This window comes from Cydia fagiglandana, chromosome 7 (genome assembly GCF_963556715.1).
Source record: "Cydia fagiglandana chromosome 7, ilCydFagi1.1, whole genome shotgun sequence".
In the NCBI taxonomy this organism is placed as follows: Eukaryota; Metazoa; Arthropoda; class Insecta; order Lepidoptera; family Tortricidae; genus Cydia; species Cydia fagiglandana.
The window spans coordinates 14,160,059-14,179,231 of NC_085938.1; the positions used below are offsets into that span (position 1 = coordinate 14,160,059).

Genomic DNA, 19,173 nt, shown 5'->3' on the forward strand with positions numbered 1-19,173 from the left:
CTGGCAGTAATGAACTACCATTAAAAGATTGCTAGAATTCGGCCTTATTTGCTAAGCAAAATTGTTGCCATATAAGGAATAAATAAAATGCTTGTGACATGTTCCTCTATCCAAGCTTTAACAACTAAAGGAGTACAGCTTGGCAAAAAAGAGTGGAAATTAAAAAGTGACAAGTGTTGTACTGTAGTCTCGTCCCTTTCAAACCAATTTATATAAGAAAACGGGACGACATTACAGTGTTGCCACTTTTTAATTTCTACTCTTTTTTGACAAGCTGTATGAGAATTTTAATAGAACTGCACCTTCTGAGTGAGATCTTTAATTGTAATTGTAAAAGCTTTGTGACAGCTTAAAATCTACAATATTTCGTCTTCATCACAGAAGGTAGGTTTGCAACAACTGGCTTATTCATTTTTGGACACACGGTGATACTGTAACAATAAAAAAAAAACATTGTAAAATTCTTAAAATACTTGCGCTCTTTTAAGTTATTACACATATTACTAAATATTTTTTTAACTCCTGTCCACGACTTCCCATGTTATTACCATAATATATTATGCCTCTCTACATATTGTATTGTAATATCAAATCAAGATATTTATTTTAAGTTAAAATGCTGCTCTTAATATATCTCTTTGACTATTATTTGTAGCGGTATAAGTAATCACAACACGTTGTTTCAATTCTAAATGAAAACTACAGAAAAAGAATGGGAAAATACTCAACCACGAATGAAATTCTAACTAGTATCAAAGAGAATATATTGTAATAGAGAGGTAAAGTCTAAGAAAAAAACGTGCCCCTCAGTTTGACAACCAAGACAGATGGCGCTGTACTCCGGCATATATTTTGCGGTCACTTAGTTGTCAAACGTCAACTTTTGACAATCAGAGTTACCGCAAAATGTATGGAGCTGTACAGCGCCATCTCGTTAACCTGTCAAATTCGAAGCACGACATTGTCTTAGATTTTACCCATCTTACTCAATCAATATATCTTTGCTAGTATATACGAACACCAAGTCGTCTTACGTCGTCTGTAAAGTCGGTTTACGGACGATAATTTTGCGTGATAACGTCATGAGAAAACATTACCATTACATTACGTAACGTTACCATCGAGATCTGTCCACAACGTTACCATGGAGATCCGTCCACAACGTGACACTTTTTCCTGCTTGCTACCGGAGTTCTTCGATTTATAAGACGTTATCACGTCAAAAAATATGTAAAAAAATAAGTACTTACTCAGTATTGTATTCAATGGAAGACAACTTGAGGTATTCGACGTAGACGCTGGGTGATTTGAGCAGTCGCCACGTGATGGGATTGAACAGGTTGGTCTCGTACTTCCACTCCACCATGACGGACAGCGGCGGCAGACCCGTGTCCCTCACCGCCACCATCTGCTTGTCTATGTCGCCGGGTTTGTAGTATTTCCTGAAACACGTAGGAGGTTAAGAAAAACGCCGTTGAAGATTTCATATCTTAAGCCCCCTCCAGACTATGCGCGTGAATCGCGGGCGAAGCCGCGAACGCGAGTGTGGAGTCGATTTCGCTGTCCGCGAAAATCGACGCCACACTCGCGTTCGCGGCTTCGCGCCGCGATTCGCGCACTAGTGTGGAGGAGGCTTTAGGCGTTTACATTCCCGTGCGAGCCACAAGCCGAGCTGCGAGCCGAGGCACGAGACGCGAGTGTAAGTGGAGGGCTCGTGGCTCGTCTCGCGCTCGCCTGGTTCGCGTGGGGGAGCGGTTTTTTGGGCATGAGCCAAAGGGGCTCGCGCGGGACGCGCGCTTACGTTTACACTCGCGTACGGCTTGTCATTCGGTTACAAGTCTTATACCGTGCCGTTAGTGTTTAAAATCGATTAGCTCGATATGCTTACGAGACACGAGACGAGCCACGAGGCGAGAGTGTAGTCATCAACTCGACGTGCTTACGCGCTCGAGGCGAGCCACGAGACGAGCCGCGAATGTAAAAAAATATTTGCTGTATTAAAAGTTTTTACAGAAATATAATAAGAACACTATAGGTACCTATGTATTCCATCACGCAGCGGAATATTCAGAGATAACGGTCAAGGCTAAATAATTACATAAGATAATCTAATCATCAAAACAAAAATACAAATTGACGCAATTTAGGAAATGCAATCGATAACGAAATTAAACAACAATTATCTGATGAGGTGTGACCCGTGTGACGTCAATGACCGAAGCTGAAAGGTATGGTTGGCGATAATGAAGGGTAGATAATTAAGATCCGGCAACAAATACGTCATTGTCTGTGATATGTTACGACCTGACGTAACCTCATAATGTAAGGCCCCATCACACGAGAGGTTTTTCAAGGCGCGTTAAAAAAGCGATTGAATCCGTCCGCATGTTAAATTAGATTTAACGACCAACGTTTAAAGTCAAAAATCCAACGACGCTTAATAAAAAGCGCCACCGCCATCGTGTGAATAAATAAATACACATGTATCTATTTGTGTCATTCAAACGCTTTTTTAACGTGCGTTGTAAAAGCGCTTGCGCGAATTAGGGGTTGTGCACAAATCACGCGAGGTGTCTTCGGCTGCTTTTTAACCCCCCCTCCCCCTTGGTGATATTTGGTGAGGTTTTTGGCAACCCCCCCTCCCCCCATACAACCTCACGTGTATTTATTTGATTTTTTTTCATTCGACCTAATTTTAAGATAAATTGTCTTGTACATAGAAAATCGTGTTTATTTTTATATTTTCGTTTAATAGACTCGCTATTTTGAAGTGCAGAGTGAAGATCTATGTTTAAAGAAACCGAGAAAAAGTATCTACTTATGTGGTAGGTCTTTTTTTCTTAGTTTCGTTCACTGTAGAAAAATACACGTAAGGTTTCCTTTATACCCCCCCTCTCCCAACGTGATCTATCGTGATTTTTTCGTGACCCTCCTCCCCCCATCGGACCTCGCGTGATTTGTTCACAACTAGAGATGCAACGGATAGTTGTTTGGCCGGATACCGGATACCGGATATCCGGCCTGGACACTGGCCGAATATCCGGTATCCGGCCGCCGGATATTCGGCCGGCGGAACTATACCTACATTTCGGTTTTTCAGGTGCGCATTCTGCAAGTTTGACCTGTTTTCTAGTAAACGTTCGCGCGGACTCATTTTTAGGTTGGAAATTAGTTCGCGTGCAAGTCAGAGGAATTATTAAATTGTTTTAAAATAATAAACAAGTACGATTATGACCGTGTCTGTTTCTTAAATCCAATTTGTTTACTCCAAAATCAAGCAATGTTACTATCCGGTATCCGGCCGGATAGCATGTCACTATCCGGTATCCGGCCGGATAGTAAAATAATGGCCGGATAGGCCGGATACCGGATAGTAACCGGATATCCGGTGCATCTCTATTCACAACCCCTTAGGCCTTAGACTTAGAGAACGTTTTCACATTGTCCGATCCAATATCCGATGTCGGATGCGACAACAAAGAAGAAAAATGTTTAACCTTTTGGCCGCCGGACCTAGTCCGCAAAGACGCTCACTCACACGCCAGAGCAAATTTTAAGTAAACAACTAATAAAAAGTTTAGGGATTGCAAATAGTGATATCGATATTTACAATATTATGGTAAAAATCTTTTTAATTTAGCTTTGTTCTTATCCTGTTTTAATTTCATTCCAAATTGCCAAAATTAAACATATGTTGTACACCCGAAAATGTTTAAAATATAGGGATTTAACATAAAAAACAACCACTAAACAATGTCGATTCAAGACGTGATATCGCCGCACTAGGCTGTACGAGAAGTCTTTTATACAAGACAACGGCGCCCATGGACTGCCCGCAATGCAGACCGACAAGGACTGTTTCCGCGCGGATCAAGTAGTAATAGTCTCTAGGTCAACGGCGTAAGCGCTTGTCGGTACGTAAACTTTATTGGCGTAACGTTAAAGCTGCGCATCATGTGTCGATAAAGTCAATATACCGGAACTGTTTTAGTGAAAATTACACGTGGGTTGAATTTTTAATGAGTGAAGATATTATTCCGGAATTAGAATCTATCATTATAATTTCAGTTTGGTTTACATTAATCTATAGGTAAACTCTTATCAAAAAAACGTTCAACGACTTGTTACAAAAAAATTACACATTAACTTCAATGTTATAACAATAAAAGTAAAGTCTGATAAACAGGTATGTCCCTGTACCACACTTGTGCGAAGCGGTCGCTGCGGTGTATCCCTTCCCACTAAGCTATAAAATAACATCAATTATTTTTTTTATTTATCTCTTCTGCAATTAAATAGTCCACAATCTACAATGGCAAATTTACTTGTCTGACTCTACTTTATAGAGCTAAAGAAGCTACCTGAACTTTAAATATAGTTATGCCTATCTGACTCTCGTTCTACGTATTCTAGTAAGTAGTTACCTACTATTCGTTGAAAAAAATTGGCCATTAACAAGTGTTCAAATACTTAGATAAAAACATATTTCTGACTTTATATTTACGTTAAAAATTCCCATATCGAGTTAACATTCCCATCCCTAGCTGTCTTTTATACAAGACAACGGCGACGAGGAACATGAAAAATGTTGAAAATTGGAGCAATTTTTTTAAATGCCTTATTATAAAAGAAGGGATTTATATAGCGGCTTAAAAAGCAAATAAATGAAAAAACAAAGACCTTAAATATGAACACGAGTGTAAATGAAATTGCAATTGTTATTATTTTCACATTAACTCAGTGGTTGAATTTGTGTCTTGTATACAAGACGACGGCGCCAGCGTATCGTTCTATCGTTGTCTTCTATACCGGACAACGGCGGTCAAAGGGTTAAAAGGCTTTTTTTTAAGTTTCCGATTTTATAAGGCGGCGATCCCCCCAACGAGCAAGGGAGCGGCGCAACTTTAGGGGAAACACTTGCATATTGGCATGAAGTGTCAATGTCATGTTTAAGTTTTCGATTTAGGTCACAAAGTGTCATGGTCATTGTACCTGCACGCGCGCGGTCACTATAGGCCTGTTCCTATCGAAAATTATGGTAGAGTTAGACCAAGGTAAATCTGCAACGATTCTGACAGCATACGCAGGGAAGGTGTTATTTATACGTCAAATGTCATAGACGTTTAAAATAACGCTTGCACTGCGTGTGCTATCAAAATCGTTGCAGACTTACCTTGGTCTAACTCATGAATCTAGTATTTTAACTGGATAAGGCATGATGGGTGGGGGAAATGAGCGAACGGGATAGCCTTATGTATATTTCAGTAGGAGTAGCAGCGAAAGCGCTATTATTGTTTGTCCTTGTCAGTCTCACATTTTTTTTTATTCCCCACCATTAGTATTGGGTTATGGTGGGCAACAAATAAATTCGACCAATCATAGTGTCGCATTGCCTATGTTTTGTCCCTCACGGAGGCACGCGTATACCACTTCTATCGGGTCCTACCTTCTATGGTCTAACTCTATTATAAAGCCCCCTCCAGACTATGCGCGTGAATCGCGGGCGAAGCCGCGAACGCAAGTGTGGCGTCGATTTCGCAGATTGTTCACGCCTTCGCGCCTTGTTCTCCGTTTTTTGTCGGTATTTCGGCCCGCTTCAAAGGAGACGCGAAGCGCGAACTTGCAAGCAAAATGGAAAAACAGCTAAATCACGTCTGATGCCATAGATAACTAACAGTTAAACTCGATCAGCTGATGCTTTTCCGCCATATTGCCGCAAACCAAACTGCGAAATCGCCATGAAGTGTGCGAGTGTGGAGTCATACGTCAACTTCGCGATATGTTCGCTCCGCGACGTCGCGCCGCGATTCACGCACATAGTCTGGAGGGGGCTTAATATTGATACTTACTGTTCCTCATCCAAGAACTTGTGATTGCTCTTGTTGTTGTTTCTGTCTATGAGTGTTATCTGCACTCTTCCCACATCGGGCCCGTGCGTTCTGCTGGCCGTGGAGTTGGACACCTTCAGCACCACTTCGTAATGCACTCCTGAAATATATAGATATTTCGTTATTATCACTAACCCTGATGATTCGTCATGATGACCTATCGCAATGTGCATTGCGTCTCACAATTTGCTTTAATGAGAGACGCATTGACATTGGACAAAGAAATTGCATAGTTGGAATACCACCCTTACATACCGTTGAATTTAAAACTATAGGCAAATAAATATGTAACTTCGTATAAGATGAATAAAGTCTCAGAAAAAAACGTGCCTCGGAAATCAAGAAAAAGTCATTCTCGGATAGATGGCGCACACATCTTTAGCCTATTCTCGGCTAGATGGCGTGACGACACCATTTCATATTTAACAATTTTAACACATAGATATCAGTGAGTGAACATGGGTCAAAATGATGTGAAAATAATAAAATCATTTATCCATATATATTCATTTTTTTGATAATTTTATACGTGTTTATTTTGAGTTAGTCATGTGTCGATAGAAGGCAGTGACTACAACATTTACTATGACAGGACCCCTCTATACTATCTATTCTTTTATAGGTAAGTTATCAAACGCTATCATGCCAAATATCGGCTTCTTAGCTTTGTCCCAAGTGTTAAAAAATGCGTCACGTACCTGACAATTTTCTGGAATGCCCCAAACGAGTAACCCCCTTATTCATAAAACTTTACGGGCTTGATTTAGTTAAATTATGTTTTATCCCTTTCTTACAAATACATATGTCAAAATGACAGATAAAGACAAACGATTATTAGTTCATTGAGGTTTGTAGCGCGTTTATGAATAAGGGCTGATTTAGACGGGGCGCGAACTCTTAGTTACATTGCGGACTGTTGGTTACGTCCAATTCAACCGACCGATCAAAACCCGCAATGTAATGAAACTCGCATGCGAGTACTCGCATCGTCTAAATGAGCCATAAGGGGGTAAGTACTTACTGCAGTATGGTTTCTTGCTTCCAGTTTTCCCATACAGCGCGACGTTCGAGATGGTGTCAACAAGCCCTCGATCCAACAGTTCCTTGTACGCCTTGTATGAATGGTATCCCATCGGGATACAGAGTTGGGTTTGACTGCATGAAGTGCAGTTCCCGGCCAGGAATGCCTGAAGAATAGATGTATAGGATTACCATCTAGGTATGGTCAATATATCAATCATAATGTAAGAAGTAACAAAATAATTTATACATTTATCATGAACCTTTGGACATTACTCTACGTGAAACTGTGCGCTAAAATCTTTTTAGGGTTCCGTACCCAAAGGGTAAAAACGGGACCCTATTACTAAGACTTCGCTGTCCGTCTGTCTGTCTGTCACCAGGCTGTATCTCATGTACCATGAAAGCTAGACAGTTGAAATTTTCACAGATGATGTATTTCTGTTGCCTCTATAACAACAAATACTAAAAAGTACGGAACCCTCGGTGGGCGAGTCCAACTCGCACTTGTCCGGTTTTTTTAAACTGTCTTAGGAAAAAATATATACTATGGGCTCTTCGGTCACATTTTAGGGGCTAAGGCCGCCGGCCTATCGCTTTTTAGCGATAAGACCGCTTGTTGTTTATTTGTACATGTAGACCCACCGACTTGATCTACTTGTACATGTAGACTACTACTAGCTAGTCACATGTGTACATGTAGACTACTACTAGTCTACATGTACACATGTTGAGCTACGTCAACAACCAGACCATAACATTTGTAAACATACAAGACTTACCTCATAAGACTCGCACTGTATGAACATAAACGGACAAGACGGCGAGATGCTCTCAGTGAAGAACTCATAGCTCCTCTCGTGGTTGCAGCCCACAGATTTGACCATCCACTTGTACATGTCGTCGTTGAGCGTGGTGACGTGGTTGTCCACCTTCTTGCAGCCCGGCTGGATGACGCCGCCATTCGGGTAGAAATCCACGTGGCCTATCGCCTCGGACATACCCAGACCTGGAAATTATGGATACTGTTATTCGGAAGGCATTTTTGACTGTGAAATTGTGATTTGGAAAACCGTGAATTTTTAGTTGGATGATCAAAATAAAACAGGTGGATTTAGTAGGTGTAGACGTACACGTTTTAACTTAATTTATCTCATTGGCCTTTACGTCTATTGCAGGCGATTTATGGTGTAAGTATATTACACCGCCTGGGACGGAATTAAGGAAACGCAGGGATGTCCAGCACCTGCATTAGGAGCATTCCATGAAATTGTCTACCGTTGTCCCGTACAAACGCGAAGTTTCTGAAGATTTAAAGCTATATGAGTTTCCTTTTCTATGACAAATGGTCAAAAATATGCGCAGAAAAATAATCGCCTGCTTTAAATGCCGAGAAAAAGTCGCAACACAGGAAATAAAATGCATTTGTACGGGACAGCCCGTGGAATGCTCCATTACCCTGTTGGCTTCACTGTCTTATCCCACAGGAAAGGCGATCCAATACGTGTGGAGACAGGTCGGCTGCAGGAATCTGCCGCATATTTCAGGTCGGACCCTACTCTACTATTTATGTACTATTTATTTAAATGACGGACTGAGTGGTACTTATTTATACATACAAGGATGGCTGCGTTACTTTCGTCACTGATGCATCACAAATATTTTGTCAAAACGGTAGGCTTAGTAAGTAACAATTAATTGTAGTGAAGTTTTTACCTGCATAATACAAGGGCATGGCGTTACTGTGTATGATGTCCACGTACTTGGCGTCCGACCGGTCTAGCCGCACCAGCGTCACAGTCTTACTGAAGTACGGCGCAGCGGGGTCCAGGCCTGTTATTCTTCCCAGTTTCAAGTTGAATTTCTGGAATAGATACAATAGCACAGAATAAATAATAGTACTAGATACAGAAGACTCACTCTCTAACAAAACGCGTCTGTCACGATCAGCACAGATATGGCCGCTAGGTGGCGACAGCGCCACGCGCGGCTTATGGCAAACCCCAAAATTGGGGTCGAACGGATGTACTTTTAGCTAACTGTAGCAAAGCGACGAAATCGCGGAGTGAGCCACGCCTGACAATAGGGTATTATAGGTACTTTATTTAAAATAAATTATTTTACACCATGCATGAAATAAACCACCCGATAATTATTAGAAAAACACAGTTAGGAGTTATTTTTAAACACAAGTTCTATTTAATAAATCGGATAGAAATATAAAAAGTAGGTGAGTTGACCGTGACGTTAGGAGGAATTCCATAATAGCAAATCGTTTTGACAGTTCTAAAAAAGTAACTGATTTGACTAGTAGGAAAATACCCTATTAGGTGATTATCATATGGTTCGAAAGGACATTGTTCTGAACTGAATTTCCAACTTAAAATACTTAAATGGCCAATTTTAATATGCGGCATTATCTAAGTATGTAAAGACCATGTTGTCGATGGCGCTTACGCCGCACAGCGTCGCGCGGCATTGTATATTGTATTTATATCGAAGCGTAAGCGCCATCGACAATAAGATCCCTTTTCATAGATAACGTCACATATAGTTTCAAATAATTTTTGTAACTTAGACTTAATTGTTAAAGTAAATATCGGTATAAGTTATAATTATAACACACCTTTTGTAATGCGTGCCCGCAGTAACCGCCTAAATGCGCGCCTAGAGAATGTCCGATGAAGTGGAAGTTGTCCAAATTCTGCAACCCTAAGACTTCCTGTAACAAGAAATAGTACATTATTGTAGAGTCGGAAAATGTTTCATTTAACAACGACGACTTCGCATCGTTACCTTCTATGTTCAGTGAGGTATGTGGCAATAGCTAATTCAAAAAATAGAAGACTGTACCTTAATGTCTTTGACGAGGTGAGCTGTCATGGCGCCAATAAGCCTGATGTTCGCAACAGCTTGTCCGTAAGGCGGCTGGGAGCCTCCGCGCCAGTCTACCACAAGGACTGTTGCCGCGTCGTTGCCTTCTAGGTTCAGCAAGGCATCCGCCATGTTTTGGATCTGATAAAGAACAATTTGTTGTAATGGTAGTTGTAATTTAGATTTTAATCTAGAAGAGTGATCTTAGATAATATTAAGATAACGGACCGAAAGAGGTAATATTAATAAACAGAGAAAATAAAAATAAAATTGTTACGGGCAGGTGTTTGAGTAAACTAAATTATTACAGCATCCCTCTTTCTCAAAATATTTATACACCGTATGCAATGGACTATATTTAATAAACTAAAGTTAAGTGCCCGCTATAGCTTTATACTGATAGTTTTGCAAGCTACAATATGTAACTTCTGAAAGATATAATTATTAACGCTTTGAACACCTAGAATAGGTGTAGGTACGCTATTATATACGATCTTAAACCTTTTCGGAGTGCTCGAAGATTATGCATTTACATAATACCAAAAGCCAAGCTTACCCATTTCTTATCTCCGCCTTCCAAAAACCCGTGTGAGATCAGATAAAAAGGTCCTCTCGGATCCAGATTCGCGTTGCGTACTTTTTCCACGTTGTCAGCTTCTAGTAACACTGGTATCTTCCTGTTCCGTCTGGTAAACACTGGATATCTGCAAGTAATGATAAGTTACAAACAATGTTGATTGACTTTACAATGTTGGTTACAGTTCTAATGTTCGGCAATGTAGTGTGCCGATAAAGAGGAGTTCACAGAGCACTAGATCGCTAGACTATTAATTGCTATAAATTTAACGTCTGATCCGTTTCATATGCATGTACCCACAAACGCTATCATCGATCATATTTTTCAACCGATTTCCTATAATAGGACGGACTCGAATGAACCATAATTTATACTATTCATAGCAACACAATCCACTCAATACAGAATACCATCAAAGCCATACCTACTTCCAAAAATGGGTTTAATTTGCCAGACCTTAACAGACTTAACAAGTTATCGAAAGATATCGATTATAAGATATCGATTGAACTATTCAAATAATATTATGGATTTTTCTGAAGCTTCTCACACATTTGCTCTTAGATAACAATTTCAGATAACATAGACGCAGATCATATCATATTATTGGAGATATTAGTTTATATTATTGGAGGTATTATTTTAAAAGGTTTCATAAAATGTTAATGTACGTACCTATTCACAATTTAAATAAAATAAATGCTTTATTAGTTTCAAAACGATTTCATTAATCCCGAATAAACCTATAAATATATTAACATTATCTACTTGAAACAACAAGAGGTAAGTACCTCCAGTTGTTTACAGCAAGCTAGTCTGTCTCATTTCTTATTTAGCACGGGCAAGAGATTACAGCCAATCCATAAGTGTGATAAGGCGGGGGCTCGTCCGTGACATCGATCATTAGCAGACATAACAAGTGTTTACGTCCCATAATTGCATAGTGACGTCCCTTGATAAACAAGCTAGCTGTAAACAACACTACCGTGCGCGTCGTATGCAACAAGCCAGTAAGTACGTACTATATACGAGATACTCTATACGTGAGATTTTTATTAATATAAGGTTAGTGTAAATTTTTTGGGGGATTAGAATATCTATAGAACGTATTACTAATTGTATCAAAGAAGTAAATAAATGAGAGTTTAAGTCATGGTTTTCTTCAGGCAATCATACGACGCTTTAATTTTAAGTTTTATCATTATTCATTTATCAGTGTGACGGGTATAAGTGTAAATAGTTTAATACCCCCTAATTGGAGACATGATTTGTATGTTTGGAAAAATTATTATGGCGTTAAATTAAGTTTTTATACCTACAATTAATTTTTATTAAAAAACTATTTTTGAAAGAACCGGTAGTACCTAATACTTATTAAAAAAAATCTTAATTAGTGGAAACAGAGATATTGTATTTGTAATTATTTTTAATATTTTCTTCATTTTTCATTTTGATAGATTGCTCGTAGATTATTTATTTACAAAATTATAGCCCTCTACTTAACGCAGTTGGATGTCTGAGCTCAAGTTACACCGAACGAACTCGAACGAGATAAAATACTTAGTGAATTACGTGTTTGCAGTGCATGTGCATTATCAGGTTCTCGGTTTGGGTCTAACGACCTTTGCGCGTGGGCGTGGCTGATAAGAAACGGATCTGATTGTCTTGAAAGTAACGTCCGCGTAGGTCGGAGTTCGGCTCTCAAGAATTCTAATGACAGTTCTAGATATTTCCAGATACGTTAGATTGGTGTTTCGTGAATGTTTGTTTACTAATTTAGTTAATTAAATAAATGGCGAACTTTAACTAGTGTCCCGGAATCCAGGACAATTTCCACTTCGATAGCTAAAATTTTGGGAGCAAACGAAAAAGCTGGGCTTTCAAACAGCATTTAATGACAACTAGTGTAAAAAACAAAAGGTAAAACAAAATACCATAAAACATAGACAAAATATATAAAAAGTAAATAACATATAAAACCTCGAATTAGTCCTCGACAACTAGGTTGCTACATACAACATCGTGCATATAGTCAATATGTAGTTGTAGCTAATACGTAGGTTAGTGATGCCTGCAATTAACCTTACGTACGTGTGTGGTGGTCTAAAATTTGTGGGTTCAATTCAAACCTCGGTCGTACCTAACTCGTGACGTATAGAGCAGAAAAAAATGTTTTGAAAAAAGAAATGCAAATAGATGATTGAAAAATCGGTTAGGATCATTATCAAGCACATACGAAAGTTACCTAATGTTTTTTTACGACATTAATGGTGAAAGATCTCTATTCACAATAAATTTTCAGGAGATTTAATAAAATTATTATAAATATACTTACCTAACAATTATTTCCAATATTTACTGTCCAAGTCCCAAATTTAATTGGCACGAGTGTATCAATTGAATTGCTACACAACTAACAGATTTAACAAATGAGATCGCTCCATAGATTTTTAACATAGAAAATGTTTCTGCTATTACATAGATAGGTTAATGGGTACATTGATTACATGGATAGATAGGACTAAGCCTACCAAGGGGATGAAAATGAGGTTAAAATTTTTTACCTCTTCTGAGCAGATGAAGTCGCGGACAGAGACTAGTTTCTAATAAATATTTGAAGCGGATCTTTATTTGCGTGTTCTAGCAATCCGTAATGAAAACATACCTCAAAAGAAGGAAAGGAACGTACCTTAGAGCATTTAGTAACTGGAGACGCCTTGACTGACATTTTCTGTACAAAACAGTCTACCGTTTTTTGCGGGGGAGAGGCACGCCAAATGTATGTTTATTTAATAAATAAATAAAATTAAGTATAGGACAATTTTACACAGACACATTTTTACATGATTTGTACGTAACGTACAAATAGCCATGTCAGAGAAACGTTAGTCCATACAAAAGTTTCGCAATTGTGCAAGGTTTTCGGCAGAGGGGTAAGCTCTTAAAGGCGACTCTGGTTATTAAATGCCAGTTAAATGCTCTAAGGAACGTACAGGCAAAGTTTTATTATATGAACAAATGCGTATTTAACAGATGTCGATTGTGTTATATGATAGGTGCGTAATTTGAGATAGGATAGGCCTGTTCGGGGCATTGTACTGCGAAATTAGTTCCTAAGCGCGATTTACACCGAATCTACAAAAGTGTGACGCGACGATAGATAGACAAGTACGAATTAGTGAGGAAAATTGTATGTTTCATACATATAATGCCATATAGTATTTAGGTAAGCATAGTGATTGATCATATTAGAGAAATTAATTGCATAAATATATATAAACAACGGCGATACCGAAATTGAATACCGCTTTATTTGTATGAAAAATATACCGGTATTGGGTCCCTGGTATAAATGCAAATAAGTATTTAAAGACTGCGGATTGCGGAAAATAGGCAGGTCGTTTATACTTAAGTATTATATGTATAGGTATTAACTTATACAAATACGATCCAACAAGCAGAAAAAAACAAGATACTTCCGATAAATAAGATACAATATACACATAAGGAACTTGTAGTTTTTGTTCTCTCACTCTTTAGCCTAAGGGATGTGAAACATGTGTGCGCCATAAAATGTTTGCTGATTGGTAGGTACCTAAGTATCAACGCAATCATGTTAACCACATTAGTCGTTTAAAGATAATAAGCACCTTTTACATTGCAAGGATGTGTAGATAAAAAGAAAACAATATACCTAATTGTAATGACCGCAATTACCTACTAAAGAACTTGCCATACATTTTTGTCATTTAATTTCCGACTTTACTCGCGTGTATAGAGCGTCGTTTCTTGTATGCTCGTTATCTTAGAACATCGCTAAGAACGTGGACGATTTTAAAATTAACCACCGTGAGAATTTTAATTGGATAAAAAGGTCTAGTTCAGGTGAAAACGCTGTTAATGATAATTAGGTTTTAAACGTTACAATACATAATAGATAGGTAATAAATAAGTAAATAGATTTTACACCATACCAGCTTGTAAACACTGTCTTTATTCTTCATAAACTGATGAGAAATTTGCATTTTATCCACAAGAGTGGCAAAGGTAATTTGAGTCTAATTTCCTTGCGTTGACTGGTGGAATTGAATTTTAAGTGATTTTGATATAAGTACCTATGTATAAAAGTATTTATCTTTCTTAGGGCTTTGATTTGTAATATTTTATTAGTATACCTATTTTACTCGCGTTGGTAACTTGGTACGGTGAAAAAAATTGTTTGACTCAGTAGCGAAAAGTTTGTTTAACCCTCGTGCTTTGAAACCCTCGCAAAGCTACAGAGCTCGCAAATCAGTTTTTTTTTAATAATAAGAGTCTACAGGCTGGTATGGTGAAAAATAGTAGAATGGTTTTACATAGGTTGTTAATTGTTATGCGTGGTGGGGCAAGACAGAGATGAATGAAGCCAAAAATATAGGAAAACGTACCTTATTCGCATGGATTGAGGAGACTCGGGGAAGTAGTTGTCAGGCCGATGTTCCGTCCAAGGATACGCCTTAGAAAAGCACCCGAAAGACTCGTAGCATCGTTCCAAGTCCATATCATCTACAAAATGATAATAGTAAGTACTATTCGAAATTATTACTATGACTAGGACATCACTAGGATAAATCGAAAATGTCTATTTACCTATGTTTGATTGTTTAAGACCTTAAAATCAGCACCAGGAAGATCGTAGTAACTAAGTGACCATAATATGTGTAGATACATTTTTGTGATTTGTTATACACATTTCTACTCGCATTATGGTAATAATGACGTGTTTGTTGAAACCAGTAGGATTGTTTAGATTTACAAGGAAAAATAATTTAAAAATAGTAAAAATAACATTGAAATAAACATGTAGCTCTTTAAAATACGTATAAGAATTTTACATATAGGTAATTAGATCGAGTTTTCGTCTGATCATGAAGCGAACATTTGGCAATTTAAAAAAAAACGTAACAACCTTCAAAAAAATAAAACACGTACTAACCGTTAACACTAATCTGAACTCCAGTAGAATTCTGCTTCTCCATCAAGACCAATATGGTCTGCACCATAAGAGACATACTTTTATTGAACATTCTGATCACTTCACAGCACGTGCGTTATCGGGACGCGATTGGTTTGAACTAATTGTTCCGAGCGAGTATCGTTGAATGAGATGCGACCGCCAAGACTGTTGTTTAAATAGAGGCTGAGGGCGCGCGCGAGATCCGAAAGGGTCCCTATTCCTGACATAAAGTAAGGATGTTTACCAGGATTATCTTAAACAGGTAAGAGTAAACAATGTAAACATGCAACTAAAAGTTCGAACTTTGCACCAATTTGAACAGAACAAAGTGTGAGAGTGTCATTATTAAACGTCATATTTTCAGAGATTTAACATGGATCATCATCACTGCATGACATTTGTAAATAGAATGAAATAATAAGTTAACCACAGAAAAGCAAATTAGGCATTGGTCGCTAAAATCAAATTTACTTTGGTCATTATGGGATACTTAGTTCCCACTTAAATACTAAGTTAAATACGTGAACAGAAAAAATTACGTCCTGTCGCCAAAGTCCTGAGCACCACCGTACACCATCCAGAAATACTCTTACTTATAAGTAATTGCATTCACTTAAAAGGAAATAAAGCACTCGTTGCTATGTGCCAAGTGCGGAGTAAAATGAACGTGCCCTATAAATCATCGGAGATCTCTTTTAATTTGGTGGTGGTAAATGGTAAAAAAATGTAAGGGTTTTCTTTTATATTGGTAAAGCGTTCCGCACCTGCCTATTAGCTTAATGTAATCTCTGTATATTAACCCTATGCGCCCAGCAGTAAGTGTGCAGTGCAGATAGTCCCGGGATGACGTCGAGTCAACCAGACCCTTAACAGTCATTACTTAACAGGCCGTGTATTCTCTTTAGTTGGACATGCAATTAGAATTATATCGGGCGCCAGTGTAACATGACATCAAAATCCGAACATCTATTAGTACCTACTCGTAACTGCGTTTATATTGGTACATCTAAAACCTCGTCTGTGTTCGCGAGCAATTTGAATGACACAACATATCCAACGGCAGACGTTCCGGGAGTCGATAACAGGGGTTACACGTTATCGTGTATTTGTTGAAAACCATTGACGCACGAACAGTCTGGACGATTGTGCAAGTATATAGGTACGCGCTATCTATCTGCATATACAGCTTCGATCGTCTATCATGTGGTCTGCACTAAATAAGTATACATACCTATGCCTACATGTATTGTAATACTGGAGCATTCCATGAAATTGTCTACCGTTGTCCCGTACAAACGCGACGTTTCTGAAGATTTAAAGGTATAAGAGTTTCCTTTTCTATGACAAATGGTCAAAAATATGCACAGAAAAATAATCGCCTGCTTTGAATGCCGAGAAAAAAGTCGCAACACCGGAAATACAATGCGTTTGTACGGGACAGCCCGTGGAATGCTCCTACTACATATTTTCGCCTGTTCATGAGATAGTTAGGCAGATACCTATCCTTTTTACCCGACTGCATCAGAAGGAGGGCAATGTTTTTCTTTTAATTCTCTTAGAACATATATAATAATATTATCTCTACTAATATAACGCAAAATGAACTACACACTAGTCTGTTATCCCTTGCTTAAGCCGCTGACCCAATAAAGATCATATTGTAGCAGATCCTTAAACATTGAAAGTTATTGATATGTTCTATTCCAGGCGTCTCCAAACTATATGGCCGGTAGTATCTAATCCAATCTGGCGCTGGCAAAAAGAGAAAAGGAAATAGAGACCTAGCCGTAGCTCTCAAATCAAAAGAGTTCGGAAACCCTGTCCTCATCTGTAGGTAATTTTTTTGTAGGTACAATGACTTATGAGGGTAGTTTCATATTTCTATCTATATCTCTATACGCAAGGTACCTAAGTTTAATAAACAAGTTTACATAACAATACTTTACAATCAATGCCTTGTTAATTACAGTCACTGGAAGAAGGTTTATTTTGCAACAAGATAAGCCCAATATAATATTGGACTTTGCATCCGCCTACTGTTATTGACAAAATAAACTAATTAAGTTTAACGATGTTATTACAGACACAACAGAAAAGGGGTATAAAGCGAACATATACTGGGAATATCGTATTGAAAATGCTTCAGTAACCATTCCGTCCATAGAAAACAGAAAATATCCTCTGGTAGCTGGACCCGCGGGGATGAGGGTCGGTAGGATTTCACATCATGTGACATATCATACGAAAATTTATTCAGTAGTTAGACCAAACAGGTACCTAACAAGTAGATATATAAAATTACTTTCGCAGTTTTAGTTTTGTATGAATGTTATTTTTATTGTTTATAAATTCTCTCCTCCTCTCTTATTGATGTTTTTAATGTGACAATGCTCGCATCTTCTCATAATATTCAGAGATCCTTTACATGAGTTTTATTATATACAGAGGTAGTCAGAGAAGCGAAAATTGATGTATATTGAATATAAGCAGTGGTTAGAGAAGTTATTTGATATATTATGATGAGGGGAAAAGGCAACAAATATTTATGGTAACAAAATCCTATCGCAGCGTGTGACATATCAGTATATAACTTAAATCAATCATGGCTCGTGCGCTCCTTAACTAGATAACGAACCTAAATTTAGCGGCACATTATTATTAGAATACTATACCACAATTCTATATAGTGTTTGTCTGCTGTCAGTCATACTAAAGAGGTCAAAAGGCAACAGGATAGGACCGCAACTAAATGATGCTAATGTGCAAGATGGGTGCCCTTCAATCGAAATCATCAACGTTTATGATGAGTGGTGTACGGTTGACGTATAGTGTTGCCTTATAATGAATTAGTGGCACTTTTTATAGTCTAGTCCATGAACAACGACAGCAAACAAGATATGTTTTACAGCATTGAATAGCAATTTTTACCGATTAGCAAACGTTACTTGGAATCTATCACGACTTACACACGACTCTTAGATACTAAGTACCTTATGTTTATACCCTGCTGTACAATTAACAGGTATGTACCTACCTATTATTATTATTGGGGGGGTGTTGTGGGCCTTTGAGTGCCGCTTCGACCAAGCTGTGATTTATTGTGACGGCCCTTTAAAGTTCACTACTAATGCCCGTTGAATCCAGGAAATTCCAGATTCTTTGGGCCGTAATGCTCTGTACCTCATAGGGTTCCAGTATATGTCGCCCAAGGTAGGTACTTCTTTTGGACATTAGTGGTCCGCAGGAGCAGAGAATGTGCATACCTACCTATAGCCTGGCTGTTATGTGTTAGTTTCAGGAATAAATAAATAACCAACTGCATTTCGTGCAACAATTAACCCTTTTCTTTTCCAGACATATTACGATTAATCGACCACTTACGCGCCAATTGAATTTTAACTTTAGCATTCCGATTTAACGTTCAAATTAGATTGGTCTTTCTGTAAATGTGCTCATGAAATTTGATGAGCTGGTTCAGCTGGTGTTCATGTTCAACTAAATTCAAACTTAGTTGCTTCAAAAACAAAGGTGATTGACCCATGATTGACCGAAATAGTTGGTCATGTGTTCAGGAAAATGCTACTTTAATGAGTAGATTAACTACGGCATAATATCTCCACTACATTGCCCAGCATTTACAAGCTGTTTCACCACCATATGTGACCCGCAGCTCCAATATATCACTTTAAAGCGTCATTCTATGGAACTTGCTAACTATGTCACCTGTGTAAACAAACCGCCATATTGAATTGTTTATGAATGATGAATTTACTAGTGACTTTTGTTTAAATAGTTAGCAAGTTCTATAAAATAACACT

The 19,173-nt window shown here is 38.2% G+C and overlaps 1 protein-coding gene across 1 annotated transcript; it reads right to left on the reverse strand.

Moving 5' to 3' along the window:
- Nucleotides 1-285: 285 nt before the first annotated feature.
- On the reverse strand, nt 286-15,511 carry LOC134665971 (pancreatic lipase-related protein 2). Its single transcript, XM_063523030.1, has 11 exons — nt 15,335-15,511; nt 14,787-14,904; nt 10,339-10,486; nt 9,762-9,923; nt 9,535-9,630; nt 8,625-8,772; nt 7,691-7,917; nt 6,910-7,075; nt 5,850-5,988; nt 1,251-1,442; nt 286-431 (listed from the first exon to the last, which is right to left on the reverse strand). The coding sequence occupies exons 1-11, from the start codon at nt 15,423-15,425 to the stop codon at nt 350-352; spliced, it is 1,569 nt and encodes a 522-aa protein (XP_063379100.1). The 5' UTR covers nt 15,426-15,511; the 3' UTR covers nt 286-349.
- Between the last annotated feature and the right edge of the window lie 3,662 nt (nt 15,512-19,173).